Raw genomic sequence first — 24,919 nt, 5'->3', positions numbered from 1 at the left:
CAAAATTAGGAAAGGCCTTCAAATTCGGAGACCAAGGCATCCGATTGATCTTGCAGCCGTTATCAAATTAGAAACTATTTGACCATCGAATTTGACTATTTTATAAGAATATTACGTTAGCGCCTTCCTATAGAATAGTAGCCCGAGCCCTTTGCATTAGCTCAAACTCTGGAATGGTCGTATTCTGCTTATCCATGTGACTCGGATTGATAAACCACCACCGGATAATGCAGCCGATGTATCATTTGATGTCAGCCATCTTTTCCCACGGCCGATATCGCCTACGTTCCGCGCCCTACAAGAACAATAATAACAGAAAGCTAATAGAGATAATTCAATAAGCACCATCAAGGTTCGAAAGGCGCAGTGTAACGTTTAATAGAAGGCGCACTTTGTTGGTTGTTGTATAAATATCGAATACTCTCTCCAAACATTGTTTTTGGTTCCCTTCTTCTCACTGCAAAATCAACTTCAAGGGATCTACTGTTCAATGTCACAGACCTCACTCGAACTCGTTACTCCCAATGGAAATGTGTCAGATAACGCAGTCCAGTTACAGAACCTCGATCAACGCTTCGAGTCTCGAGCCAGCGATGCCGAGTTCTCACTGCCTCCTGTTGATGGCGGGAGAAAAGCATATCTATTCTTAGCTGCTTGTTGGGTTGTTGAAGCAGTGACATTTGGTAATCTTCCTCGTCTATACAAGGTTTACAAACTTGAGCTGACAAGACGATTAGGCTTCGGATTCTCATTTGGCGTCTTTCAGGAATACTACAGTCACCATAAGCCTTTCGCGGGTTCAAATAGCATCGCTGCTATTGGAACCACAACAACTGTGAGATACTTGCCCACTTTATCCCCCCTGGCTCTAACATGATCCAGGGCATGCTATACCTTGGAGCACCCTTCGTTGTCATTATATGCCGCTTCTACCCTCGTCAAGCCCGCTGGTTCACATACGCAGGCCTCTTCGTGACATCCCTAGCCATGGTCATGAGTTCCTTTTGCACAACTGTTCCTCAACTCATAGCAACACAAGGAGTACTCTTTGGAATCGGAGGCTGCTTCGCTTACTGTCCTTGTACTCTCTATATCGACGAGTGGTTCGTTCGTCGTAAGGGCTTTGCTTATGGAATTGTCTGGAGTGCTGCTGGAGCTGGAGGTGCTGTACTCCCTCTAATTCTCGAAACGCTCCTCAAGAACTATGGCTTCCAAACCACTGTCAGAATATGTGCGGGCATCCTATTTGGAACTGCAGCTCCGATTGCATATTTCATCAAGCCCAGACTACCACTTTCGGCCACTATCCACAGGAAGCCTCTCAATATGCGGTTCGTCACATCCAGAGTGTTTCTTCTGCATCAACTTGTCAATGTCGTTGAGGCAACAGGCTACTTCCTCCCTACGATCTACCTGCCCACTTATGCTCGAACAACCTTTGGCACCTCAACTATCCTCTCGGCTTTGACAGTTATTCTGGTCAATATTGCTACGACAATCGGTCTGATGGTTATGGGATCGCTCAGCGATAAGCTTGCAGTTACGACATGCATGCTCATATCGGCAGTAGGCGTGGGTATTTCAGTCCTACTTGTCTGGGGACTTACAGCATCTCTCCCTGTCCTGTACGTTTTCTGCGTCATGTACGGTCTCTTCGCAGGATCTTGGGCCTCGATCTGGCCAGGAATTATGAGAGAAGTGACGCAGAAGTTTCAGGATGAAAACGAGCACATTGACCCCGTGATGGTGCATGGACACCTCTGCGTGGGTAGAGGAGTTGGAAACATCATCTCTGGACCATTGAGTGGTTCTCTCATTCGAGGTCAACCATGGCAGGGAAGGGTTATTGGGGGTTATGGAAGTGGATATGGCATTCTGATTTTGTACACTGGCCTCACGGGCTTGGTGAGCGGTATGAATTTTTTGTGGCGATACGTGAATGTTTTGTAAGGGATGAACATCTCTGGAAGCTGATGTTTCATCAACATACAAGGTATTGGCAACGATATCTGGTTTCGAGCGTGTCAGGCTAAAAGTGATTTGTAAGGCAACCTAGTTCTTAATCTGAGACACATACCAGCCTTGAACGTCAAGAAGCAGTGCTTAGTATTGATCAGAAACTTTAGAGCTAAGAACTCATGAGGAATATCATCATTAATGTGAAGTTGTCGGGCCCTATATAATAATTGTCTTTCATATCAACAGCCTTAGCGGCGCTTCTAGTATTCACCCCCCACAAGATTCATTGGAATAAGGTCAAGTTTCGAATTGATGCTAGACACCCAAAGGGTTATGAAGAAAGAGTAGAAAGTTGGAACGCTGTATTTTATGCAGCTTCCCTTATACTAAGTACAGACGTAACAAGTTGACTATCATGCTATGGATCTTTCTCCATAACGTTCATTCACCCAAGCGCTTTCCCTTTGATGTGATAGACTGTTTGCTAGCGCTGGTACACGATACGTGTATTGCCCCTACCGACCTCAGAGCGCAAAGTCTGCTTCAATTTGTTTGGTGATTGTGTTTAATCGGCGGAAATTTCTACCGGCGGCAGCCCAGGCAATACGCGATAAGAGTACGGGTGAATACGAGCTGTCGCCGACTGTGGCTCCATAACTACCCCGTTCCAGAGATCGAGATGAATTATACTCTCTTTGGGTACGAGAACACTTTTTTCAATCTTCAGACTCATCATGATCAGAGTCCATATCGCCAAATTAGCTGTCAGTGTGTCCTCCCCCTCTGTGTCGCATGGAATAGCCTTCTAGTACACTCCCATGCCCCCGGTTTCCGTCTTGAAGAATTGCAGGACGACAATATCTTTATCCCCCAAGATGAACGAGAAACAAGTATTGGTCTTTTTTGCACAGGCAGCCAATTGTTCGATAGGACCAAGCTTGGGTTGTTTGTCACGATTTGCGGTGACGAGGGAGCCTGACTCCCATGTGCATGAGGGTACGGTGAGGCTAGTGGCAAGAAAGGGGTGCCAGCTGTTTTGGTTTGGGTCATAGAAGACTTGAACGTGGTCCTCGTCGCCGAAATCCAACTTCTGAGCGTGTTTAGGGAGTTCCTTACTCAATTCTCTCGCTTCAGCGCATGCCAGATTCGTATCTGTACCGAGCCTAGGACGGAGGATGTATTTGCCCAAGCTGATGGCTGAACTAATTGCGGTGGGTATGTGGAACGACTTGTAACATATCTGTACCATCATGCAATGATTCTCGCAGTCGATCTCTGGCACCTCATCCGGTGGTTTGCTGCTTACAGCCTGTTCTAGAACATCGCCGTATGCATTCACAATGTTGTTAAATGTGAATTTGGACCATGGAAGAATCTTGGACTTGTCCATCGGAGTTCTTTCGCAGGCATCGCCAGCTAAGCTTCGGAAATTTGGGGAGAGCTTGATGACGGGTCTTCTCTTCCCCAGGAGGGAGCCAATTTTGGGATGGTTCGGCAGTTGATTCATGTTGGGCTTTGGAAGCCGAAGGATCTGGTTTTTGAAGAGTGAAAAGAATTAGAAATGGTATGGTGATCCCTGAAAAATTGTGAAGCTGATGATGCTTTTCTCAAGAGTGATGATGATGATGAAGAGAAGAGAAGAGAAGAGAAGCAACAGTCAAAGAGATCCAAATCACCTTGACTGCCTACCTCCCTGGTGCCCAAAATACACTCGCTCCTTCCTTCTCCAGTGCATATACCACAAAGGGATATTTCAACCCACTGACCTTGACTTTCCTGAATAGGCACCCGTAGTCCTTTTTAAGCAGGCATGATTCTGAATAACTAGGTACTAAGATTTGAGCCTTTTGATTATAAGTGTCTCAGGTATGTAGTTTGAGAATGGAGGTTTGCAATAATTCCATTCATTTATCGAAGTATCTTGGGCCTGACGGAGTTTTGTGACATGAATTTCGGACAACCACTTTGTTAGATATGGTCTGTGCTGGTAGATTCTAGATAAGGTAGGTATTTATTAGCTTGAAATTTCTCGCATCTTTATATATACAAACACTCATGATCAGGCTTTGTTATGTCACTAGATAAACATTCTAGGATGGCGCTTCTCAAGTTGTATTGATATGGGTTGCTTCGTATCTTCCGAGGTCTTATCAAACCCCGCGCCGGGAATACTTGCCAACTCTATTTGCACCACCTGCCACATGACGATGGCACTATTAATGAACCCCTCACATTTCAGAATCCTCAGTATTTCTGTACCGACTCCTATATCTACGCTTATCCATCGTCAATATCGCGAGAGAAGAACATGGGCCTTATCTTGGTTACTGCTCTGGGCTTGCTGCCTGTTTTGCTGATATACAGATACGTCATCCATCCTGTCTTTTTCTCCGCGCTATCTCGTATACCCGCACCGCACTGGACATGCCATATTAGCCCTCTCTGGATATTAGCAGCAAGGAAGTGGAGGCGAGAGAATACATCACTGTATCGTGCACACCAAAGACTTGGTCCGGTGATTAGAATTGGTCCAAATGAAGTGAGTGTCGACGGTCTAGAAGGCATGCGAACCATATATCAAGGGGGGTTTGAGAAAGGTCACTGGTACAGCGTCTTTGATAATTATGGGTAAGAATTTCAACTTGTGATACTGAACTATGAGGCAGTGGAATTAATATGGCTGTAGGGTTCCAAACATGTTTGCCACTGGCAATTCAAAGCCTCACTCCCTAAGAAAGAGGATGATTTCGAACGTTTACTCCAAATCGTACATACAATCATCTCAAGCGAGTAAATTGCAAATGGCCGAGATACTCGTCAACCGCCTCTTGCCCGCACTTGACGGGTCTCTTGAATCTTCCCGCAAGCCGATATCTACAGATTACAATGATGTCGAAGTATTCGGTCTTTATCTAGCAACGGCCATGGATCTCATCACTGCCTACATATTTGGTCTCTCTAACGCTACAAACTTCATTGCTGACGAGCCTTATCGCCGTGACTGGCAGGACATGTATCTTGCACGGGCCAACTACCCTTTCTGGACGCAAGAAGTTCCAAAATTGACAAACTTTTGCAAAAGATGGATTCCGTGGCTCAATCTCTATCCACAATGGGTTGATCAATCCAACAAGAAACTCTCCGACTGGAACTGGGAACTCTGCGAGAATGTCCGGAAGACGTCCAAGGCGAAAAAAAGCCCCGGTAACAGTCAAGACATTAAATGCTCGGACGAGCCAGTAGTCTACAACTCACTGCTTGCTGGGATAGATCGCGAGTTCAAGACCAATGGAGAAAAGAGCATCCTATACAGCACGAGCATTCTTCAACGAGATCGAGCCATTGCGTCTGAGGTTATGGATCATTCTCTGGCTGGACAGGAGACTGCTGGAATTGCCCTCACTTATGCAACATGGCATATTTCAAAGTCTCCAGAACTTCAACGACAGCTTCATGCTGAGGTCCAGTCTCTTAAGCCGTCTTTGATGACTGACCCAAAAGCTGCATCTGGTATCACGAACACGTCGGCTTTGCCAGATCCTAAGAAAGTCGATTCCCTATCACTCTTACACGCTATTGTCACGGAGACACTGCGTCTCCACGCGCCTATTCCAGGACCTCAACCACGCCAGACACCTAAAAATGGATGTAGCATAGGAGGGTATTATATTCCAGGCGACGTGAGGATCGCATCACTGGCGTATACATTACACCGGGACAAAGAAGTATTCCCCGAACCTGGGGAGTGGAACCCGGAGCGTTGGGTGGAAGAGAAAACCCGGAAATCGCCAGAGGATGAAGTGAAGCATCGCGAGATGCAGAGAGTTTTCTGGGCTTTTGGAAGCGGTGGACGGATGTGTGTCGGCTCCAACTTTGCCATGAATGAGATGAAGTTTATTTTGGCGTTCATCTATGCCAACTTTGAGACGTCCATTGTAGATGATGAAGGTATCGAGCAGGAAGATGCTTATACGGCGAGACCAATTGGCGAGAAGCTGGTCATCAGATTTACTCCTTTGAAGACATGAGACGGAAGACGAATTTGGACAATCATTTATCTCGCTATATATTTACTTTTGTCGGTCTGTACCTTTTCCCTTTTCTTTTCGACAGGTCGTCCCGCGCTAAGCTCGAGCAATACTTGAACGGCCGCTAAGGCTGTTGAAAGCACAGAGTACATCAAGTAGGCTTGATGACTTGACATTCACGATGACTTGATATCATGAGGGGCTTGGCTTCGGAAAGTTCTGATCAACACTAAGTGCTGCTTCTTGACTTTCAAGGCCGGCATGTGCCTTGGCTACCTGTATGCAAGGATGGAATATACAGGACAACTGAGTTACCTTGAATGACACTCGACTTCCAGGGCCAAAACGTCTCTCTCTTTGTGTAACTTTATATCTTTAAGTCTCAGAACCCGCCTTGACGGTATGGTGCAAACCTAACATGTCAGTACATAGTCTTGCAAAAGTGCAGTTCACCAAAATAGGAATGGATTTGCAGCAATAGTTGTGTAAGATTCCACCAATCGCTGCATCACCGCAATTTTACCAACAAGGCAATTCGGTTCCCTCTTCGTGACTCGAATGCTGTCATTGGAGGATATTTGAAACCCCATGTAAGTTCTACTAGGGGTTGTTGTACATAAATGATGATAGACCCGGTGCACCTGAAGCACGTCAACTTAAGATTCTTATACTCAAGCAACATGAAATTTTCCTTGCTGCTCGCTTTGACGGCCAGTTCCGTGGCGCAAGCAGCCCAACTTGCATTCCCTGGAGCTGAGGGCTTTGGTAGGTATGCAGTTGGTGGTCGTCAAGGTGAGGTATACAAAGTGACAAACCTTAAGTACGCTGATGATTCTTTCCCTGTTTATATGAGGTGTCTAATGAAATCGAACAGTGACTCTGGAACGGGCTCGCTTCGAGACGCAGTATCAAAGCCCAACAGGATAGTTGTCTTTGACGTCGGTGGAGTTATCAAGATCTCTGAACGCATCGTCGTGTCTAAGAACATCTACATCGCTGGCCAAACTGCTCCCGGTGGTGTGAGTCTCTAGAACCTCTAGGGTTACACTAACTAAACCATCTACAGGGGATCGTCGTCTACGGCAATGGTTGGTCTCTCTCCAACGCCAATGACTCCATTGTGCGATACATCACCATCCGTATGGGCAAAGGCGGAACATCAGGTAAAGACGCCATCGGTATTGCCGACGGTAAAAACATCATCTTTGACCACGTCAGCGTCTCGTGGGGCCGCGACGAGACTTTCTCTATCAATGGAGACGTCACGAATGTTACTATTCAGAATACCATCATTGCTCAAGGTCTTGTTTCACACTCTTGTGGTGGCTTGATGCAGACAGATGGTGGAGTTAGCTTGTTCCGCAATCTGTATATTGATAACAAGACTCGTAACCCCAAGGTCAAGGGTGTCAACGACTTTCAGAACAATGTGAGTAATCCTGATGATACTTCTGGATGAGTTTCTCACTGTCGGACAGGTCGTGTATAACTGGGGAGGTGGTGGCGGTTACATTGCTGGAGATAGTCAAGCTGACAGCTATGCTAACATCATCAACAACTATTTCATCTCTGGTCCGGATACTACCGTCACAGCCTTTACTCGAGGCAACAGTTTCTTCCATGCTTGTAAGTCTTTTTCCCTCTCAGATGATTGTGTTGCTGATCACGTTTCAGACGTCAAGGACAACTTCTACGACTCCAACCGCAACGGCAAGCTTGATGGCGCTGCTCTTTGCGAGAAAGCCAGTTGCTACTCTGACATTGATTTTGTCAAGACTCCATACAACTATCCGGCTCCTACAGCCCTCACGCCCCAGGCAGCCGTCGAGCTAGTCCTCAAAGGCGTTGGAAACTCGCTGCATAGAGATACTGTTGATACTGCCCTTATCGACCAGGTCAAATCTTATGGAACCAAGGGAGGGCAGATCTCTGATGAGAAGGAGTTTGGTGGCGTTGGAGAGATTGCAAATGGTGCTGCCCTCAAAGATTCAGATGGTGATGGTATTCCTGATGAGTGGGAAACGAAGAATGGTCTTAATCCCAATGACGCTTCGGATGGTATGAAGGTTGCATCAAATGGGTATGCTAACCTGGAGAACTATGTGAACTCCCTTGTTTGATTACATTCCCTTCTGTTTTCACAGCTCATAAGGAATTCGTAACTAACTCTTCTTGATTTCATAAACATTTTATGTGGCCAATGCCACAGCCTTGATATAATCTCAGGAGAACGATTGTCCGATTGTGATGCCAATGTCGCCCTCATGATAATACATACACCCAAGTTTCTATTATAATAACATGACTGAAATTATTCGAAAATCGTTCGCAGCGTAACTGAGTTCTGAATTTTGTTTCACATGCGGAGCTATTCAGCCTTTTCTTTCAAGGTTGTCTTCCAAGGAATCAAGCACACCTTTGAATCCCGACAGGCTTTCCTATATAATTGAATCATCATATTGAGTCTGGCGCCATATGAAGAAATATTGTTGGTGCGTTTAATGTTTATCCATGCGTTTCGTTTCGCGGTGATCGTCAATGCAGGTTCTTGTTTCAACATCCCGGAGTTCCCGGTAGGGTTCCATTACTCCTGTTTCACAGACATTAAAAGGGCTGCGGTATAGCAGCTCATCGAGTATTTAATTACATGCTTAAATTCGGATCCTCCGGTTCTCAACAGTTCTGCTCTCATCCGCCGAGAAAATGCAGTTCAAAAATCTTATCATTGCGCTCCACGGCGTCGGAGCATCATGTTCTGCTCTGCGACCACCTATTGAAAGACGCGCAACGACAGAAATTCCTTCAGACTCGTTCAACTCCCTCGAAACATACTGGAATTACCTGTATCCTTGGGGAGCCACGCACAATGGCGGCGCCCGAATGGATGAGGAACACGTCTCCGTCACTGATGGCGTTCTCACTCTAACTGCTGAGCCACGAGATGACCAAGAAGATCCCATTCACTATCTTTCTGGAGCAATTCACGCTAAATCAACATTCACTGTTTCTGCTGGTGGTGGTTATGATATCAGTGCTGAGTTTATTGCTCCGGTTGACAGAGGAACCTGGCCTGCTTTCTGGCTCAATGCCGCCAGTGGATGGCCTCCTGAGATTGATATTGCAGAGTGGAAAGGCTCTGGAAAGATTTCTTTCAACACATTCAATACTTCTGATGAGGTTGCCGCACTTGATAGGGATTATCCTAATCCCGAGGAATGGCATTCTGTCCGTGCCGAATTGCGTGATGAGAACGGTCATGATGTGAGAGTCAAGTTCTTCCTCGACGGTGTAGAGCAGACTACGCAATATGGAAGGGACTATATCGGAGCAGGTCTTCGTCTGTAAGTATATCGTTTATGATATGATGAGATGTGCCCTGGCTCATAGCTATACAGGATCGTCAATTATCAGACTGAAGGATCTTCTGGATCACCTGGTCCCACAACACGTAAGTTTCCCGTCAGTTTGGTATGTCTCTGCCTGTACTGATTCCTACGCATAGCGACAACTTTTCAAGTTCGAAATGTTGAGGTCATCAGTCTCAACTAGGTTTCTTTCTTTTGATTGAGTAGTTTGGCTAGTGATGTGAAGGTTATTCACCTTCATTCAGTGCAGCCAAGGGCATGGAACGATACGAATGAGGGGGGCAACGTCTGTCAGTAGAAGCTCGAGCTTATTCGGAAACTTGCAGAATGATCCGCCGGCAATGTAACCCGTCAACCGATCAAATCCCTCAAAGGAGCAGAATGCATAAAACAAGTCAAGAAGCACTGCAGGGTGACAGTTCACCTGATGTCTATTTCCTTGGATCATGGCCAATTAAGCGTGGTTCGATGGCTGCCTTCAAACTTTGGTTCCACCGTCTCGGGTCAAGATCTACCGAGTTGCATCTCTGCATTGTGTATTCTGATGTGAGGAACTTTTGATTTGCTCGGGCTGAAGATAGATTTGCCAAGCCAAATTAGCCTGAGTTGGTGAGTGCCGCAGTCGTGCATTGAGTGAATGGGTGTAAGCCCTGACTGCCATGTCCAGGTGTAACCCAACCACCTCATCCTTGTGTCTGAGAGCGTGGGGAGCTTGTGGCTGCTAAGAGATGGATTTAGTCGGTTCTAACCGTGTAAATGGTTAAATGGGAAGACACAGGAGATGGTGAAGCATCGATGAGGAGGTAGAAAAGTGGCTGCTTACTAGCACCCGGCGGAAAATAGGGAATAAAAGAGCAAAGAATGAGACTACGACAAACCCCCAATCACATTTGGGGGAGGATTGTCAAATTTGGATCGCTTCCAGAAGATAAGCCTCATGATCGTGGTACCTTAATTGAAGGCATATAGGTCAAGCTTAAGACAAGACGAATCGCATATAAGCGCGTATAAGTGGGTGTCGTAGCATTGGGAATTTCTTCACGAATCACGCGATGCTTGTGATCGTCCAGGTGTGGTACAGTAGCAGCCGAGGAAGACCTGTTCCTGGGTGTCAGCCATCTTGTGATGCAGACGAAGCTTCAAGCTATTCCTGAAGGATTGCTCGAGTCATATTTATCCGGATTGACTATAATAAATGACAGAAGTGACGTTTTGGCTGGCGTTCTTGGTATATTCCTGTCTAAAACCGTCGGCCGACGTAGAGAGAAACAGGGTTCTAGACCAAGACATCTGATGATCACCACCTTCCCCCAGGAAGTACCCCAGATTCCCCACCTCTCTACGAGGAAGAAGCTGGGGAGGAGAAAGGCATCTTAGTGGTCAAGCTATTATCCGGACCACTTACGATCGATGTTGACCACTCCATCTCCATCACCAACATCTTTCCCCGCAGGATCTTCCACCAATGGCGGGGAAGTTCAACTACGAGATAGCTTCACTAACACGGGCCGTCGATCCTATTTCTGCGGCGATGTGAACCGCTTCCCGGCCTCGAGGATCATCTCTGCATGAGGAAAACTATTGATGATGGACGATATAACATGCCCATGCCCGGTGAAGGCCATCATGAGCCTCTCAAACCTCATTGCAAGTAGTCTGCTGCTGGTAAGCGACGAATCTGTTCATCATGGTAGCCGAAAAGCAGTCCGGGGAGATCCAGCCCCATATTGAGAGTACCGATGCTGGTCTTGATCATCTCAAGAATGTAGACCTTCACGATAAAGCCCTCGCCAATGAGGCTCTTGAAGCCACGGCCGACGAGCATAGCTATACCGTTTGGCAGGGTTTCAAGACTTACAAGCGAGCTGCTTTTTGGTCCATCCGTAGGTTCTTACCCTTGAACTGTTGACGCTGAGATAGCTAACAGGACATCGTCAGTCATCTCGACTACTGTCATCATGGAGGGCTACGATGTTACCCTCCTTGGTTCATTCTACGGCTACCCGCGATTCAGAGAGAAGTACGGCGAATATCTCGATAAAGCGAATGGACATCAGATCTCAGCCAATTGGCAGCAGCGCTTCAACTGTCTCGGTGCCCTCGCCAACATCATTGGCGCTCTTCTAAACGGTTGGGCTACTTCGCGATGGGGACACCGCAAGGTTCTCATCAGTGGCCTCTTTTGGCTCTCTGCCTTCATCTTTGTCGTCTTCTTCGCCCCCAACATCGAGGTCCTCCTCGTTGGTCAATTCCTCTGCAACATTCCCTGGGGAATCTTCGCTACAACTGGTCCCGCCTACGCTGCTGAGGTCACTCCTCTTGCTATTCGAGGATATCTCACTGCCTATGTCAACCTGTGCTGGTGCATTGGACAGTTCATCTCAGCTGGTGTACTCAAAGGTCTAGTTGACAACCCTACGCCGTGGAGCTACCGAATTCCCTTTGCGATCCAATGGGTATGGCCTATTCCTCTCGCCATCGCAGCGTATATGGCCCCCGAGTCACCCTGGCATCTTGTCCGAACGAACCAGCTCGAGAAAGCCAAGGTATCCCTCGAGCGACTGTCCGAACCGGAGCACAACATCAACTACGAGAATGCCGTTGCTCTTATGGTCCACACAAACAAGCTTGAGATTGAGGAGCGTTCTGGTACTTCTTACTGGGACTGTTTCCGAGGTAGTAACCTTCGACGAACCGAGATCGCTTGCATGGGTTTCCTCTCTCAGATCACCAACGGCGGTGCCCTTTGCTACAGTGGATCTTTCTTCTTCCAACAGACTGGTATTGGTCCCTCTGCCTCTTACGGTATTGCTCTTGGGGGAACTGGCATCGCCTTCATTGGTACCATCATCTCGTGGTTCTACATCTACAAGTTCGGTCGACGAACGATCTGGCTCTCTGGCTTCTCATTCCTTGTCGTAATTCTCTGGCTTATCGGCTTCCTGGCGTTGCCCAAGCAGACCCAGTCCTTAGCTTGGGCGCAATCAATCCTCTGCGTTGTGTGGTTGGGAGCATACTCCATGTCTGTCGGTCCTATCATCTACACCCTCGTTGCTGAGGTGGGTTCGACTCGTCTGCGTACACAGACAATTGTGTTGGCTCGTTCAACGTATTACGTTGGTAACATCATTTGCGGAGGTCTCATCCAGCCCGAGATGTTGGCTCCAGGATCATGGAACCTCAAGGGCAAGACTGTAAGTCCAGCCCAATCGATACGAGCGTCAATGCAACGCTAACATGCTACAGGCCTTCTTCTGGGCAGGTCTTGCCACTCTCACTCTGACTTGGGGCTATTTCCGTATGTTCGAAACAAAGGACCGTACCTTTGGTGAGATGGACTACATGGTAAGCAGCTGAAGACGAGGACCGAGAACGCAGCTAACGAATTTGAACAGTTCCAGAAGGGTATCCCGGCACGCAAGTCTGCCAAGTACCAGATTAATGAGGATGAGGTCTTTATGGCTCACGAGAAGCCTGAAGCTGAGAAGCACTAGATTGAGTGCTGAGTTTGCAGTCGGGAGGCCTCATGTGACGTGACGATCTGTGAATGGAGCCATGTCATGACTTAGCGATACCTTTTGCTTGATCAACAATATTATTTATTGTTCTTGATGATGATAACCCTTCGATAGGCTTGGCTGAAACTACGCTGGACTAAAGCCCAACCGAAGTCATGGCGGAATGCCTTGGTGAGACATTAGATCCAGGATCAGCGCCTAATCTTAACAACCCGTGGTAAGATGGTGAATGTTAGGGCAGCATATCGATCAGCATAAACAGAGCAAAGACATATATCTGTTAGGTATGCTAGTATCCGTATATTCAAGGTATAACTCAATTGAGCCTCTTTCATCTTGGTTGACTTCGTCTGTAACCATCCCAATTCAGGAACGGATCGATCGGCCTCAAAGCCGTGCCAGCCAAGCCCAAGTGTCGTATTCTCCACTTCAAGGGGGGAGTTTTAAACCCACCATCGTCACCCGCAGCCTCAGCTAATTTAGCGCTTGAAGTGCCAAGGAATTCGCTCGCCACGACAAAGAATTGCTTCTTGCATCAAAGAGACGTCTGAGGTTGAAGTTCAAAAACATCGAAACAAAGAAACTTGGGGATCCAGGCGGTGAAATACAGCTTGTCACATTCTATATACCTCAAACATCAAATTAAATCCCATGCTTGGCTTCGTATACAGAGATTGGCTACCAAGGAATTAAATCCCAGTATCTTGAGTGCATTGGAGATTGGCTCAAGGATAAACTTTGATGCACTGGATTTGTTTTAGCTTCCATCCGTTCTCAAGAATTGGTTGCATTGTTCCTTGCATAAATCACGCCACTACGAATCAGATTCTTGAGATAAGGGCACCGTTGGAACTCTGTCTCGAGAATTGCGGAAGAGGCTTGACAGATAAACGATGCAGTAGCATCAAATCTCGTAATACGAAAAAAGGCGCTATGATATTCATTTCTCAGGAATAGCAACATTCATCTCGATTGTTTTATCGACGATCACGCATTACAAAATTGCTCCTTGGGTACGAAACAGGAGAAGCTGGGGTTAACGTCCAATGAGCACCCACCTCCAAGAAATGCCCTTCTATTCTTAGCGGCCCACGGCACGTTAACCATAACCTAGTGGACCAGCGTCGTAAGCATTTCCCCTGAAAAACCGGGAACTTAGTGCCTGTCCGGCACGTGACGGCTCCACGTCCGCTGCAACCGCCCCTACCTAATCTCACCGCGTTCCGAAAGCAAAACAAAGCGCCTTTCCTCATTCTTTGATCAACTTCCCATCTTTTTTCCATCCGTCCATCATTTCCTTTTTGTTGTCTGAATTCTCTTTTTGGATTCGGCATTCTTACTTCCTCGTCACTCTCTTTAACTGCCAGAACGGCTGATTTCTTGATTACCATTTCCGTATAATCACACTCACGCTCCTTTAATAGAATTAGCTTCCGGCTGGTGTGACCTTGCTCGACGTTATACCAACCTGCTTATACCACATATCGATCACTTACCCGAGAATCGATAATCTATATTCGCCAACATGAAGGTTTCCGCTACCCTCGCTGCTGGTGCCCTCGCCCTCGGCGTTGAGGCCAAGAACTACCTCGGTTTCAACTCTGGTGCCACCCTCGCCAACCGTGCCGCCAAGTTCAAGGCCGACTTCCAGGCTGAGTTCGAGACTGCTCAGAACCTGAAGAGCGCTCCCGGCGACTTCAGCGCCGTCCGACTCTACACCAACATCCAGGCCTACTCCGAGGATGACCCCATCGAGGCTTTCGAGGCTGCCATCGACACCAAGACCGAGATCCTCCTCGGTGTCTGGACTTCCGGCACTGACAACATCGACAAGGAGATCAGCGCCCTCAAGAAGGCTGTCGACAAGTACGGCTCCAAGCTGACCGACCTCGTCATCGGTGTCTCCGTTGGTAGCGAGGATCTCTACCGTAACTCCGTTACTGGCGTTAAGAACAAGGGTGGTGTCGGTGTTCAGCCTGATGTCCTCGTTGACTTCATCAACGACTTCAAGAAGGCTTTCAAGGGTACCCCCATTGGCAAGATCCCTGTCGGCCACGTCGACACCTGGGACGTCTGGGGCAACGCTACCAACAAGGCCGTCCTCGACGCCATCGATTTCATCGGTGTGGATGAGTACCCCTACTATGAGAACGACAAGGGCAACAGCATCGACAACGCTGCCAAGCTCTTCAACAAGGCGTACGAGGCCACCATCGCCGCCTCCGGTGGCAAGCCTGTCTGGGTCACTGAGACTGGCTGGCCTTACAAGGGTCCCGACTGGGATGAGGCTGTTCCTAGTGTGAAGAACGCTCAGAAGTACTGGCGCGACGTTGGCTGCAAGTACCTCTTCAACAAGACCCCCACTTTCTGGTACACTCTCCGCGACTCCAACCCCGACAACAAGATGAAGTTCGCCATCACTGATAACCTCTCCACCACTCCTCTCTTCGATCTCTCTTGCGACAAGGTTGACGATGAGGAGACCACCAGCTCTGCCGTCCACTCCAAGACCAAGACCGAGTCCGGTGCTTCCAAGCCCACTCACGCTTCTAACTCCACCGCTACCTTCATCACCTCTACTGCCTCTGCCACCAGCGGCTCTGGCGATGATGAGGAAGCTACTGGCACTGCCACCGCTACTGGCTCTGGTTCTAAGCCTACCTCTGGATCCGGCTCCGGTTCTGAGTCTGGCTCTGGCTCTGGCTCTGGTTCAGAGGGTTCTGGATCCAGCTCTGGCTCTGGTTCTGAGTCTGGTTCCAGCTCTGGTTCCGGCTCCAGCTCCGAGTCTGGCTCTGCCCCTGCTGAGACTCCCAGCACTATCACCAACGGTGCTGCTTCTCTCGGCGTCTCCACTGTCGCCCTTGCCTTCCTTGCCCTGTTCGCTCTGTAAATATCCTGAATGGATCGTGGGTTGAATGACGCCCATTGCGTGTCTTGACTTTTTTCTCGCGCCCGAGATCTGTTTCTTGTATTAGTTCTGGGTAGATTAGGATAGACAATGGTTGACTCTATTTCCTTCTGACTATAAGAAAGCGTGCCTTCTCCAGAACCCTTTGTGCTATATCCATTGTTGACTCAACCGTCTGCTAACGGTTTACAACGGCTTTCATGTTAACTCTTCATACCCGCAATTCTAATTGGCTCGGCTCAAGTGGGGCCGGGTATTTCATCCCAACTCAGCTGTGATACCATCAAGTCGAGCAACAGCGCAAAAAGAACAAAGTCACAAAAACATCGAGAGCAGGGAGAGCAAAAGAGAAGGGTCTGGCCGGGGATTGAACCCGGGACCTCTCGCAAGCTATGCTATAGGGTTTTCCCTAAGCGAGAATCATACCACTAGACCACCAGACCGAGTTTGTCCATTAGACTGTTGAAACAATCACGTGATTGTTCCGTGCGTCTGGTGCTGCTATGTCCGAGCATTTCGCTGCTTGACGATCGGCGGCCTCTAGGGTGGTTAGCCATGTTGATTTACAAGAACAACAGTAAAGCCTGCCCTATGGCCTCAAATCGGTGCAGATGCGCGTTTCTTAGCGGATCAAGAATATGCCTCAATATATTATAGAAGTTCTATGCTATTTCAAAAGCCGTTTGTCCATGTGTCTGTCGTACGTTGTTGGCGATAGCACACTCGACTGTTTTGAATGAGTTACAGCGCGAGAGGTTCTATAGTTCATCATCGGATTACTCGTCTGGTTGCCTCCTGTTACATGAAGCTCTTGCAGTAACGGAGAAGGATTCATGACTAACAATGAACATGTGCTACCAGCGATCGAAGCACAGCCGCAAAACCCACTAATCTTCATGCCAGTCGGAGTATTTTTAGCCAAGCATTGTGACACAAACATTGGGAGCCGATAACGACTGAAAGGTTCCGTAGGGGCGGATTGACGAATTCAAAGCTTACTCCACGAATTCCTCCTGTGATCAATTCCATTTCCGTTTATCCACGGACAAGTTCTTCAATCAATTGTCAACTTCATGACGTAGGTGCCTTAGGGGGCCGTCAGTTGAGAAAGGAGATTGGGTGCGTTACCTTGAATAACAATGTTTCTTGAAAGAGTCCATGTTGGAGAGAGACTTCTTTTGAATGTCATTCTCGACGAAAACTTGTAGATTGGAGAGACAGGCAAAGACCTAATCAGCCTTATGGCATCCTTCACTGCCGCATTCATCCATCTGAGGCGCTATTCGCTAGAATATGCCTTGCTCCGGGACCGTTCCCCTTAGCGGTGATCAGCCCTACTATGTAGGCAAGTGCAAGGCAAGGTGTGACTGCCATTTGATGTAGCACCTACATCTCTGTCTCAGCTCAAGGCATTTCCATGTGACGCTTGTCGCTGTTACAACGTTTATAAATACCTTACTCTTTGGTGATCCTTCAATGAAACACGCACCTTGCCTCTGCGTCATAGCACTCTTCAACTCCTCCTCTTGATATAGCTCAACAACATCATCTTGATTCATCATTGTTACCTCAACAGCAACAATGGCGCTCCCTCAAGTTCAAATAGCCCCCCCTCAAGTTCCAATGGCGCTGGCGCCGCATCAGGTCGGCATCTTCCCAGCTTACATCACCACCCAGACAGAAACTCTTATCCTCAGAGAAAAGGTCATGTCTCTCAGTGGCGATGACTTTGAGATTCGCCATGCCAATGGTCAACCTATCCTTAAGGTAGAGGGCCAGGTGATGAGCATCTCTGGACGCAAGAAGGTCTACGACATGAGAGGCAACCATCTCTTTTCCATCGTCAGGGAGCACTTCCATATCCATACCACGTATGCTGTGGAAGACACTCAAGGAACGAAAATCATGGAAGTGAAGAGCAGCTTCCGGCGTGAGTCTTCCCCGTGATAGTCGTGGCATCTCTCTGATGTATTTTAGTCTTCGGTTCCAAAGCCACAGCTACCTTCAATTCGATCGATGGTTCAGCAGAGGTTCTTCAGATGGATGGTAGTTGGCACGACTATAACGCTAACATCGTTGACACGACCACAGGCAATGTGGTCGCCCGTATCGACCGCAGACTTAGCGGCCGCGATTTGCTATTTGGCCAACAAACATATGCTCTCGTCGTTTCGCCCCGTGTCGATATGGCTCTCATGGCAGCATTGTGCATATGCCTGGACGAGAAGAACAACGAGAAGTGATCCCCCGCTCCCTCCTCATGACGGAAAGGGCTGTATAGAAGGGCTTGACGAAGGAAATTTGTGATACCCAGAGGACTGCACGATGGATCGAATGAGACCTGCGTCGAGAGTCAGCATTGCTAGGCTTAACTTTTATATCCTGGGATTGAGAAATGAGATTGAACGATTGTTTTGATGGCCATACTCAAATGCTTAACGTCGTGATATGACCTCAGTCAACATGCGGCTGATCATTTACAACAGGACGTGAGATGGAGAGATTTATCAAGGCTAAGCAAAGAAGCTATTGTTCCGTTAACGGATCAAGTCTAACTCAATGCGATTACCTACGCCGTCTTGGCCATCATCCATATAATATCCCCAGTCTGTAGACCCTCATCTCACAAGACAACACAACATGAATGCCAAGCTCATCACTCACTCACTAGTCTTTGTAAACCGCCTGGTCCAGATAACCAAATAAGCAAAACGACAAGCTTTCTGATAAATGCTTATTTTCCAAGGTTGCAAAAGCTTGACCGCAACAAGCTCGTCAACCCGGCAATATCTGTGCCGAGTGATCTTCTCACCGTTGCATTACAACATGGTGAGAATTTGAACAGCGTCCAGCGAGCGCCCGCTGGGGAAAAAAACAGCTCGAATCGTATAATACTCTTACGGTTGCCAAGAATATGTCGAGGGGGCTGTGCACTGTACGCTCCGCCATTATCGTGTAATGCCAAGCGTGGGGACGGACAACTCATCCATCTTTGACCTCGGAAATTCGCTCTTTGTCTTTCTTTTGAGCTGCTGTTCTGTAGTGGAGGAAGACTCAAAATACTTGCTGTTGAGACTGGAATACCTCTTTTCCACATGAGGCTTCCCTCAAGGCAATTTTACTGTATAATAATAATTGGATACCTGATGCTAAAATACCGACGTTTGGTGGCTGTTCGAACGACTCTGTCTTACCGTTATACAGCAAAAAAGGCCCTGCACTGGAGGGTCTGCAGTTCTTGGCCCAGTGCCGATAAGCGAAGGCGGCTTCTACTTACAGCAATAGCCTGTAATTGCTGCATCTCTAACGTGGTCCAACATGCCCATGCATATGCCTCAGAAATGCAAGACATTGGTATCCAACGCACATGCGCGGGTATGAAACTGGCAAAACTTCACAAAACAAATGCGATGCACATGTTAGGCAGTACGAAATGTGCTCTGGTATTGTACTGTGTACTAAGGTATCAACAAGTTAGACAAATCCATCAACCTTCTTCCTTGCCCTTACGGCTCCAAAGCAATGCTGTTACAGTTAGACGTAAACATGTCGTTATTCATAGCTCGTTTTTCACCATTTAGTCCTCATAGACCTCCTCGTACTCTTCTTCGTACTCCTCGCGAGCCTCCTCGAGTCTCTCGTGATCACTACTGCTGGCATCTGAGTCATTAGCTGCAGCCAGTGCTTCTTCGTACTCTTCACGGGCCTCTTGGACATCTTCTCGGTCGCTGGATGAGACGGAGTCACCATCAGCATCGGTAGGAGGAAGAACACCAGGAGGACCATCTTGCGCGTAAGGGTCGGCGGCATAGGGGTCCTCAGGAGGAGCTCCGTAGTAGTTGTTGACAACCTGAGGAGCGGGAGCAGCAGCTGGGGCAGCGGCGGCGGCGGCGGCGGAGTGCTCGTGATCACTGTCACTGTCGTTAAGCTCGTTGGCGATCAGGGCACCGCCGACAGCACCAATGGCGAGACCACCTGCGGCACCGAGAAGCATTCCAGAGCTGCCGCTCTTCTTCTTCTCGCCTTGACCGTAGGGGTTGTTGCCGCGATCACCATCAGCGGGAGCTCCGTATTGACCGGGGGCTCCGTAAGGAGAGGGAGCGCCATAGGGAGAAGGAGCGCCATAAGGCGAGGGGGCACCATAGCCTGGAGCAGGAGATCCGTAACCACCCTGACCAGGGGGAGGAGAAGCGTAGCCGCCATAGCCAGGAGCACCACCGTAGCCGCCAGGAGCTGGAGAACCATATCCACCAGGAGCACCGGGGTAACCACGAGATCCGTCAGAGGGTTGAGACTCGTAAGGAGGACGAGAATCCGGGGGAGGAGGGGGAGGTGCCTGACCAGGAGCCTCCCACTGAGTGCGGCCAGTGGCTGTCTCAACATAGTACCATCGCTGCTGGTTCTGGTCGAACTGAGCAGTCCAACCGTGGGGCAGAGGAGGGCGATCGGACGGAGGCTGATAGGCGGGTTGAGGGGGAGGAGCGCCGTATTGCTGCTGAGGAGCAGGTGAACCGTACTGCTGGGGAGGAGCTCCGTACTGCTGAGGAGGAGGAGCTCCGTATTGTTGAGGGGGAGGGGAGCTGTATTGCTGAGGAGGAGGGGAGCTGTATTGCTGAGGAGGAGGAGCGCCGTACTGTTGGCCGCCGTCACCGTAGGCTCGGTTGTCTGGGGTTAAAGAGTTAGCAGATGTTTTGAGGAAATGTTGGCGCGGGGGAAACGTACTATCCTGACCCTGGGGATAGCCTTGCTGAGATTCCTGCTTCTTCTCGTCCTTGTCGCCAATACCAAGGTTCTCGAACTCCTTGGCGATCTTCTTGAAGAAAGACATGATGAGTGACTTCGTACTAAGGCGTGCAAAGTCGGTGTTGGGGGATCAAGGGTTGTGAGGGAAAGAAGAAAAGAGGTAAGGTAGATGAGAGAGGAGGGATTAAAAAAGAGCGACTGGGTTCTGTTTATATAATGGCGAAAGGCCTGAGGTGTGAGGTGCAAGGTGTGAAGAGTAAGGACCTATTTAGGTGCGACCCGCGCAGTTATCGACAGTCGGCAGAGATGCTTGGCAGCTGCCGACAGTGCATGGATGGTGGGGTGAAACGTAGGGTCTCACTGAGTCACTACTCAAAAGGGAAATGTCTCAGTGAATATGAACCACTGTGTGAAAATGGCACTCTTGCAGTTAGGCAGGGCAGAGATTGATCCAGGTACGGGGGAGACACGGATATGATGCTATCGCACCGCGTGAAAGGCACAGGCGTAAGCAGTCAGCTAAGGGCACCTCACTATTCAGAGCCGCCGCACAGGCCCGTTTAAAGCCCGTTTACCCCTCCATTCAACACCCAACCTCAAGCTTTCGGGGACCAGCCAGTGACAATGCTACGACGTGGCCAATCAGTGGACCTCTAGTGACCCCTGCGGGCCGTTCCGGCGGGGCAACGCTCTGGTGCCAAATGTCACCAGCTCTAAGCTTTGGTACCTTTTTACGAAAGCTTCGTTCACGTTTGGCTTTATCGAGCCTCGTTTTGTCAACGTACCGGATAAGCTGGGGCATGATGTCCAAGAACCAAACTCGAGGATTTTCAAAAAATTTCATGCTGGCATTGTTCAATTGCGACATAAAAGGCACGGAGAAATGCCCCCACATGATTGATAGTGGCGTGGAGTCAACTGAAGCAGTATCCAACTTATTCCTCGTCTGGTTTGACGGACAATCGCCTCGAATTCCCATAACATGGAGCCTAGCAGCCTACCTACCTCAGTAGCTTGCCTTCTTCGACTTCACTCCGTAAACTACAACGTCCGCACATTCCCATCGGTTTAGTCAGGGCAGCTAGGGGTATTTGGCATGAAGGAATATGGGGTACGTTGTTGCAACACCAGTGTGGCGGAGTAAAGCTGCAAGCAGTCATGATATGCTGCCTGTATCCCTATGAGAGAGCGGTAATATCAAACAACAAGCAAACATTCACCCAACGGCGATACAATACTGCGTCACCATCACAACAGGCGAGAGGCCGCCCGTGATGTTTATCGTGAAGGCAATAACATCCGGTGGCTGGTGATGGATCTTCTCCTGTCCCCGAAATCATGAGGGGTTTCATGTCGTCTCACATTATTATTCCCTTGTGACATCCATGAATGATTCACTGCTCGTCCTCAACACATCCACGTCTGATGCTGCGGTGAGGGGGAGGGGCTCTTGCAGCGCCAAGACCATCCAGGTCCCTTGGCGTTCCATCCATTGGTGTCATGAGGGAGGTTCTTTCCAGCGGCCTCCAGAGCGTTCATTCCCGTCGCTTCCAGGGGGCTTTTCAGGGGAGTTCAGGGCTGGTGAATCAGGCCCGCCTCTCCCGGGCTAGGTTCTGCCCCTCCATCACTTTGCACTTTGCCCCGCCTCGCAATTAGCGCCCGTCCTCCAAATGCACCTCAACTGCAGCTGCGAGCTCAATTCCTTTGTGAGACTGAAGTGAGGCTGCGCTCTGATTGCTGACCCATACGTGCTTGTTTCTACTCTGCGACTAAGCCTCGAACCTCTAGAGCTCCCTCTTGCATCTTCTTCTTTCTCAGTTCTCCACGTCGACTGTTGCAGGCCCCGGAGCATCAGTTCACTTCTCACACAGCAGATCAACATGTCCTACTACCCAGGTCAAGGATATCAAGGAGGAGGCGGCGGTTACGGATACGCTCCTCCTCCTGGACCTCCTCCTCCCCAGCAAGAATACGGCGGTTATTCTGGAGGCCATTCTGGAGGTCAGAGATATCCTCCTCCGTCATACCCTCCTCCTCCCGGCCTTGACGCATACGGCTATCGCCTCCCACAAGGCCAGCACCACTATGCTGAGCACGCTCGAGCCGGTCCACCTCCTCCATCTACGCCCCAACAGTTTGGTCACGGAGCTCCCGAAGGCTATACTTTCCAGTATTCCAACTGTACCGGTCGTCGCAAGGCTCTTCTGATTGGCATCAACTACTTCAACCAGGAGGGAGAGCTTCGAGGCTGCATCAATGATGTACACAACGTGTCGGCCTTCCTTGTTGAGCGGTATGGCTACAAGAGAGAGGACATGGTCATTCTGACCGATGATCAATCCAACCCAGCCATGATTCCTACCCGCGAAAACATGATTCGCGCCATGGGCTGGCTTGTGTCAAACGCACAGCCCAACGATGCCCTGTTCCTCCACTACTCTGGTGAGTCCATGCAGTCATTTGGACCAAACTTTCTAACATGCTCTTCAAGGTCACGGTGGTCAGGTCGAAGACTTGGATGGCGATGAAGATGACGGATACGACGAATGCATCTACCCCGTTGACCACACCGAAGCTGGTCCCATCATTGATGATGAGATTCATTTCCGTGTCGTGAAGCCCTTGGTACAAGGTGTTCGTCTCACTGCCATTTTTGACTCGTGCCATTCAGCCACGGTCATGGATCTCCCATACGTCTACTCAACAAAGGGTGTTCTCAAAGAGCCCAACCTAGCCAAGGAAGCTGCATCAGGCCTCTTTGACGCCTTCAGAGCATACTCTAGTGGAGATATTGCGGGCGCTGCTGGTTCTGTTTTCGGCCTGGCAAAGACCGCCTTCCGAGGTGACGATGCGTACGAGAAGACCAAGGACACGCGAACATCGCCTGCCGATGTTATCATGTGGTCAGGAAGCAAAGATGACCAGACATCGTGAGTTAATTGACTTATTCATGAGGCAATTCTAACATCTTTGCAGAGCCGACGCCACTATTAATGCTCAGGCGACTGGCGCCATGTCGTGGGCATTCATTTCAGCAATCAAGGCAAATCCTAAGCAGAGCTATGTCGAATTGCTCAACAGTGTTCGCGACATTCTGGAGACAAAGTATACCCAGAAGCCACAACTGTCGAGTAGCCATCCGATCGGTAAGCCTGTCTTTTCTCTGATGTCCCTATTGAACAAATTGCTAACATGGACTTTTAGATACTGACCTCTTGTTTATTATGTGAGGTATTGGAGCTTGGACCACGATGATTCAATACAGTGAGCAAATGTATGTGGCAGTGGAAGATGCAATGACTGGCGACACCAGCATTTGATGATAACTTTGATGAATGAACGTATGAGTGGATGAACATTGAAGCCGTCGCAGTGGATGATGGACCTCACGCCAACAGGTGACACGACATGCCTACCTACAAAATAAACGGAGTTTTACTGTATCACATTTTGAGATCTCCAGTTGAACCAAAAAGGACCGCAAAAAGAGATCAATCGTATCATTTGTATAGGAACAGCCCGATGCGGGGGTCGAACCCGCAACCTTGAGATGGTGTACTCATTTAAGAGTCTCACGCTCTACCGATTGAGCTAACCGGGCCTCAAACGAGGCTTGTTTGGTGATATCCGGGCAACTGGAAATTGAGAATATTGAGTACCTGCCTACTTTGGTGAGCAGATTCGTGCGGGCGGCTAGTATCCATTGTGCAGCACTTATCTCTCCAAATATACCGCTCAATCTGGAGTCTTCAGCTCAGCCGTATACCTGGCGCGGTTAATTGCAGGTCGGATCCGTTGGAGGCCTTATGGCGTGCGTCAGAGCTCACATGTTCCTTGATTGAAACCCGCAGAGGTATGTCATATGCTCGAGAGGCATGCCTGGCGCACCGGTGAACGGAACTCAACAACAGGATCAGCGATAAACCACTCCTATGGAAGTGGTCGGATACGTTGGTAGATATCTCGAACCATTCTTACAAGTGTGCGCTTAAAGCTTGTGTTCTTGTCAAAGAACCGAGATGGATCTGAGGTGTACTTCGTAAAGGCAAGCAATTGTAATGAATTTCGGAGTCAGGATCATTGCCGGGCCAAAACCAAAACTCAATTAAGAAAGAAACTGAACTGAACTGAACTGATGTTGATCAACTTGTTACTTGATCCCGTCTGTACGACAATGCTGACACTTCATCTCCTGCACAATCTGACCCTTGCATTTCCCCATTCTATCCCAAACAGAATGAACCAAACATAGGAAATTAAAAGCATGAAAGTTTCACACCGTGAAGCCCATCAAGAGCGGCACCTGAGCCATGGAGCATGTCTTAGATCTACTGATCCAGGACCACAACCCCCGTTGGGAGATACGGGAGGCGGCGTCCCGAAAGACGGTTGCAATAG

General features: G+C 48.8%; 10 protein-coding genes and 2 non-coding genes across 14 annotated transcripts; 8 read left to right on the top strand and 4 right to left on the bottom strand.

Annotated features, from left to right (window-relative positions):
* The first annotated feature begins 240 nt into the window (after positions 1-240).
* FOIG_06083 (uncharacterized protein) lies at positions 241-2,219 on the top strand. Of its 3 annotated transcripts, XM_031205053.1 has the most exons (3): positions 241-683; positions 738-835; positions 883-2,219. In XM_031205053.1, the coding sequence occupies exons 1-3, from the start codon at positions 491-493 to the stop codon at positions 1,948-1,950; spliced, it is 1,359 nt and encodes a 452-aa protein (XP_031065302.1). In that variant the 5' UTR covers positions 241-490; the 3' UTR covers positions 1,951-2,219. The 3 variants fall into 3 exon arrangements, with proteins under 3 accessions (XP_031065302.1, XP_031065303.1, XP_031065304.1); XM_031205054.1 differs by having other exon boundaries at positions 738-2,219; XM_031205055.1 differs by lacking the exon at positions 241-683 and having other exon boundaries at positions 685-835.
* A 545-nt stretch (positions 2,220-2,764) lies between these two features.
* Positions 2,765-3,466, bottom strand: FOIG_06082 (uncharacterized protein; the record flags this gene model as incomplete). The annotated part of the gene is made up of 1 exon (XM_031205052.1): positions 2,765-3,466. The coding sequence occupies one exon, from the start codon at positions 3,464-3,466 to the stop codon at positions 2,765-2,767; it is 702 nt and encodes a 233-aa protein (XP_031065301.1).
* Positions 3,467-4,161: 695 nt separating this feature from the next.
* FOIG_06081 (uncharacterized protein) lies at positions 4,162-6,400 on the top strand. The gene is made up of 2 exons (XM_031205051.1): positions 4,162-4,587; positions 4,646-6,400. Exons 1-2 carry the CDS (start codon positions 4,268-4,270, stop codon positions 5,985-5,987), a joined length of 1,662 nt encoding a protein of 553 aa, XP_031065300.1. The 5' UTR covers positions 4,162-4,267; the 3' UTR covers positions 5,988-6,400.
* A 267-nt stretch (positions 6,401-6,667) lies between these two features.
* On the top strand, positions 6,668-8,107 carry FOIG_06080 (pectate lyase C; the record flags this gene model as incomplete). The annotated part of the gene is made up of 5 exons (XM_031205050.1): positions 6,668-6,807; positions 6,862-7,006; positions 7,054-7,416; positions 7,466-7,613; positions 7,662-8,107. 5 exons carry the CDS (start codon positions 6,668-6,670, stop codon positions 8,105-8,107), a joined length of 1,242 nt encoding a protein of 413 aa, XP_031065299.1.
* Positions 8,108-8,548: 441 nt separating this feature from the next.
* On the top strand, positions 8,549-10,266 carry FOIG_06079 (uncharacterized protein). Its single transcript, XM_031205049.1, has 3 exons — positions 8,549-9,328; positions 9,383-9,435; positions 9,490-10,266. The coding sequence occupies exons 1-3, from the start codon at positions 8,691-8,693 to the stop codon at positions 9,534-9,536; spliced, it is 738 nt and encodes a 245-aa protein (XP_031065298.1). The 5' UTR covers positions 8,549-8,690; the 3' UTR covers positions 9,537-10,266.
* Positions 10,267-10,683: 417 nt separating this feature from the next.
* Positions 10,684-13,331, top strand: FOIG_06078 (uncharacterized protein). Its single transcript, XM_031205048.1, has 4 exons — positions 10,684-11,235; positions 11,291-12,546; positions 12,599-12,697; positions 12,748-13,331. The coding sequence occupies exons 1-4, from the start codon at positions 11,040-11,042 to the stop codon at positions 12,844-12,846; spliced, it is 1,650 nt and encodes a 549-aa protein (XP_031065297.1). The 5' UTR covers positions 10,684-11,039; the 3' UTR covers positions 12,847-13,331.
* A 427-nt stretch (positions 13,332-13,758) lies between these two features.
* FOIG_06076 (uncharacterized protein) lies at positions 13,759-17,055 on the top strand. Its single transcript, XM_031205047.1, has one exon. It carries the CDS (start codon positions 14,396-14,398, stop codon positions 15,758-15,760), a length of 1,365 nt encoding a protein of 454 aa, XP_031065296.1. The 5' UTR covers positions 13,759-14,395; the 3' UTR covers positions 15,761-17,055.
* FOIG_06077 lies at positions 16,131-16,221 on the bottom strand. The gene has a single exon. It is a non-coding gene; the product is annotated as a tRNA-Pro (tRNA).
* Positions 17,056-17,104: 49 nt separating the features above from the next.
* Positions 17,105-18,204, top strand: FOIG_06075 (uncharacterized protein). Its single transcript, XM_031205046.1, has 2 exons — positions 17,105-17,708; positions 17,756-18,204. The coding sequence occupies exons 1-2, from the start codon at positions 17,360-17,362 to the stop codon at positions 18,019-18,021; spliced, it is 615 nt and encodes a 204-aa protein (XP_031065295.1). The 5' UTR covers positions 17,105-17,359; the 3' UTR covers positions 18,022-18,204.
* Positions 18,205-19,172: 968 nt separating this feature from the next.
* On the bottom strand, positions 19,173-21,039 carry FOIG_06074 (uncharacterized protein). The gene is made up of 2 exons (XM_031205045.1): positions 20,501-21,039; positions 19,173-20,443 (listed from the first exon to the last, which is right to left on the bottom strand). Exons 1-2 carry the CDS (start codon positions 20,604-20,606, stop codon positions 19,356-19,358), a joined length of 1,194 nt encoding a protein of 397 aa, XP_031065294.1. The 5' UTR covers positions 20,607-21,039; the 3' UTR covers positions 19,173-19,355.
* Positions 21,040-22,106: 1,067 nt separating this feature from the next.
* FOIG_06072 (uncharacterized protein) lies at positions 22,107-24,741 on the top strand. Its single transcript, XM_031205044.1, has 4 exons — positions 22,107-22,963; positions 23,013-23,451; positions 23,498-23,667; positions 23,726-24,741. The coding sequence occupies exons 1-4, from the start codon at positions 22,402-22,404 to the stop codon at positions 23,749-23,751; spliced, it is 1,197 nt and encodes a 398-aa protein (XP_031065293.1). The 5' UTR covers positions 22,107-22,401; the 3' UTR covers positions 23,752-24,741.
* FOIG_06073 lies at positions 24,038-24,122 on the bottom strand. The gene has a single exon. It is a non-coding gene; the product is annotated as a tRNA-Lys (tRNA).
* Positions 24,742-24,919: the final 178 nt, after the last annotated feature.

The sequence above is a fragment of the Fusarium odoratissimum genome (assembly GCF_000260195.1).
Source record: "Fusarium odoratissimum NRRL 54006 unplaced genomic scaffold supercont1.8, whole genome shotgun sequence".
Classification (NCBI taxonomy): domain Eukaryota; kingdom Fungi; phylum Ascomycota; class Sordariomycetes; order Hypocreales; family Nectriaceae; genus Fusarium; species Fusarium odoratissimum.
The sequence above is the reverse complement of the archived record's forward strand: the minus strand, read 5'-3'. Positions and strand labels throughout refer to the sequence as shown.